We start from the raw sequence: 3,031 nt of genomic DNA on the forward strand, positions 1-3,031 counted from the left end.
AATGATGACGCCAGTCCGTGGCCTCCTAGAGACCACGAGGTGTTTGAAATACTACTAGAAAAGATGAGACCCCTGCACATACTAGACAAGCTGTACGACGAGGGATTGATCACGAAAGACGAGTGGATAGAGTTGCAAATTGTAAAAACTGAAAGAAAGAATGTTGAAAAGCTTATTGGTGTCATACTACCAAGAAAGTCACTCTCACGAGACGTATTTCACAAGGTCTGTATCATACTGAAGAACACAAATAGCCAGGAAGAGGTGGCCGACATACTGCTCCAATACGCCCGCATGTTGTGTCCGTCACTCCAACAGAGTACCAAAGCGGCGTATGTATGGATTGCTACACATAAAGAGGATCTTTTGCGAATAGTAAAGGAGCTTGTAGTTCCAGTGTTTCGTCAAGAGCTTAACATTTTGAAGGAGAATATCTCTTTCTTTCCATCATGGGGTGTAGCAGATTGTCAACCAGAGTCAAGAAGCGATACTGCCGCGCAGATGGTAGTTTTCGATAATTTTTTTGTACGAGTGATATTGAGAGGTATCACGGTAGCTGAGTTTGAGTTTGAGACAGCAAAGGAAATTTTTATTGCTGTGATTGCTGACACGTTTAATGTACCGCATGCTGATATCGAAAGAGGGCTTAGAGTTTCTTCGTTGGAGAGTGTGGGTGTAAGTCAGAATGGTGGGCTAGGGATGTACCGTGATCGCTGTGAAGAAATATTGGAATCTGAGAACAAACTGCCACAATTGACTCAAGTTGATATCGATATCGGAGGACTTCCAGTCTGGTCTCTACCCCTATCTTCGCCAAGTGATGGTGACTTGAAGGTAAGGCGCATTTTGATGTAATCTCTAAACGTGTACACATTAGCCAACAATCTTGGTTTTGTGTAGGAACAGTTACAAAAGCTGGTTGAGTTTGATTGTGTGTTACCCAGTCTCCTGATGGATCAGATGTATCACAATGGGGTCGTGACAGCCGATAAATATCTTGAATACACCAGTTGTGAAGACAGCAGAAGTGAATCGGAGAAAGCCGTAGATTTTATAAACAAATCGAACAGAGAGCGTCTTGAGTCTCTTCGTAGAGTTATTCAAACAAGTGAGAGTCATATCCTTGCAGACGAGATTCTAGGTTTGTTCTCCAAAGGCGACAGAGCATCGGTGTTGTCTTCTCAGAAATCATTTAGCACTAAGCGAACCCTTAGTTTGCCTTACCCTGGTCGCTACAAACACGTTCAAATCTACGTTGGTAAGCACTGCGACGTTGTTGTTGAACTGCATCGCAAAAAGTTGTTGAATTTGTTTGAAGTGAAGTTCGGTATTCAAAAAAAGAAGTGGAAAATGGATGAAATTATTGACTCTTCAATGCACAGAGGTCGACACGTGTCTATAGACAACAACACAATAGTTTTTGTCTGTCAGAGGTACAAAATAATTGCTTTTGAAATGGAACACTCTTCTTACGACAATACGTTTGCTCAAGTCAAAGCAGAAGCTTTGCAGAAGGTGTTGTGTGAAACGCTACATATTTCATTTGACTCAGTAAAGATATGTAATGCTTTCGAAAGGTCGGAAACTTGGGTGTTGTTTTTATTACCTCTTGATGTTGTTTTTCGGCTAATGACCGGTGTCCTTGATATCATTCAGTCAAAGGGAATAGACAGAAATCTGTCGCTTTTTCTTCCAAAAGTAACCGCCGTGCGCATGTACGTTGGAGGGTTGCCATCCTTGCCACTGCGTTCTATCCGTCGTATAGATGGTGACTGGTCTAATACCGGGGCAGCCATCGCCATACCCGGATATGTAAGCCACGTGCTTGTGTGCAGATCATCAGGTGCCTATCTCGTTAACGTAGAATCTAATGAAGTGGAGGAAGCGAAAGGAGACAACTTGGATGTTCTAAAGGATTGTACAGCACTTGTTAGTGTTGGAGACAAGATGTACGCATTTGGATGTAGATTATACGAAGTGACGTACAGACGTCTCGATTCCTCATTCCGATGCATACAACTAGGAGACAAAGATTGGAGTGGTACACTCACAGCTTGTCGATACGGAAACGCTATTCTTGCAGTTAAAAAAAGAACACTGATGTTTGGCCTAATTACACTTCCTCACCCTGATTTTTGCTACGTCAATGTCAATACTGGAGAATTCCAGGTTCTGTTAGCAGACCACGATGGTTGTAGGGAAGTCTATGCTCTTGCTAATGTAGTAGACGACGAAGGTAAAGACAACGTAATTGCTATTTGCCACTTCTTGTGGAAGGTGAACATAACAGTGATAAATGGAGTCGCCACTCACCTCTTCACGACGAAACTTAGCAGGAGCTGGCTGGGCAGGCTTGGAGGTTTGGCTGCGAATAAATTTTACGGTGGTCTACTATTCCCCTCTTTTGATCTTGTCGATGCCTTGGATTGTGTTTCTGGCCGTACATGGCAATTTACACGATCAGCAGCTGTTCATAAGAAGACGGTTTATGTTGCAACGAACAGCGATTATCTATCAAGGAACGTACTCGGTGGTCTCTTCCGAGTTGATCCATTTTCTTGTGGAGCATATTGGACTGTTTATAAAGGCTTGGATATTCATACCGTTGTGGATGCGAATAGGTATCTAGTGGTATTCACCACTGATGAACTCTATGTTCTAGATGTAGACTAGCGTCTTTGTACTTGCGTGAATTTGTTTGCTGTTGATTTGCCCCAGCGTTAAGTGTTGTATCAAGCAGTGCTCTAAAAATATAGCAGATGACAAATTAGGTTTGAATATAGCAAGTTTAGTTTCCTTTTCATTCTGCGCAGAATCATATAGTCAATTTTTACTGCCACTAAAATTGCAATTAATGTGGAAACATTTCTAGACCAGTCGCTCTGCATTTAGTAGACTTTGGATTGCATATTAGACTGGTGGGGTACTTGTTGCTGTTCAAGGCAAGCCTTAAAGAACATGCTCTATTACATCCTCACCGATCTAGCTATCGCAGGCAACACTTTACAATTGCATTTTATGACAGTCATAG

The 3,031-nt window shown here is 42.2% G+C and overlaps 1 protein-coding gene across 1 annotated transcript; it reads left to right on the plus strand.

The window, feature by feature from the left end:
- Positions 1–294: 294 nt before the first annotated feature.
- On the plus strand, positions 295–2,739 carry LOC134185202 (uncharacterized). The gene is made up of 2 exons (XM_062652984.1): positions 295–834; positions 901–2,739. Exons 1-2 carry the CDS (start codon positions 295–297, stop codon positions 2,671–2,673), a joined length of 2,313 nt encoding a protein of 770 aa, XP_062508968.1. The 3' UTR covers positions 2,674–2,739.
- The last annotated feature ends 292 nt before the right edge of the window (positions 2,740–3,031 follow it).

This window comes from Corticium candelabrum, chromosome 10 (genome assembly GCF_963422355.1).
Source record: "Corticium candelabrum chromosome 10, ooCorCand1.1, whole genome shotgun sequence".
Lineage (NCBI taxonomy): Eukaryota > Metazoa > Porifera > Homoscleromorpha > Homosclerophorida > Plakinidae > Corticium > Corticium candelabrum.

Coding starts and splice junctions, on each gene's coding strand:
- LOC134185202 (XM_062652984.1), top strand. CDS start 295: ATGTTGTGTCCGTCACTCCAACAGAGTACCAAAGCGGCGTATGTATGG. Junction 835..900: donor CAAGTGATGGTGACTTGAAG/GTAAGGCGCATT, acceptor GGTTTTGTGTAG/GAACAGTTACAAAAGCTGGT.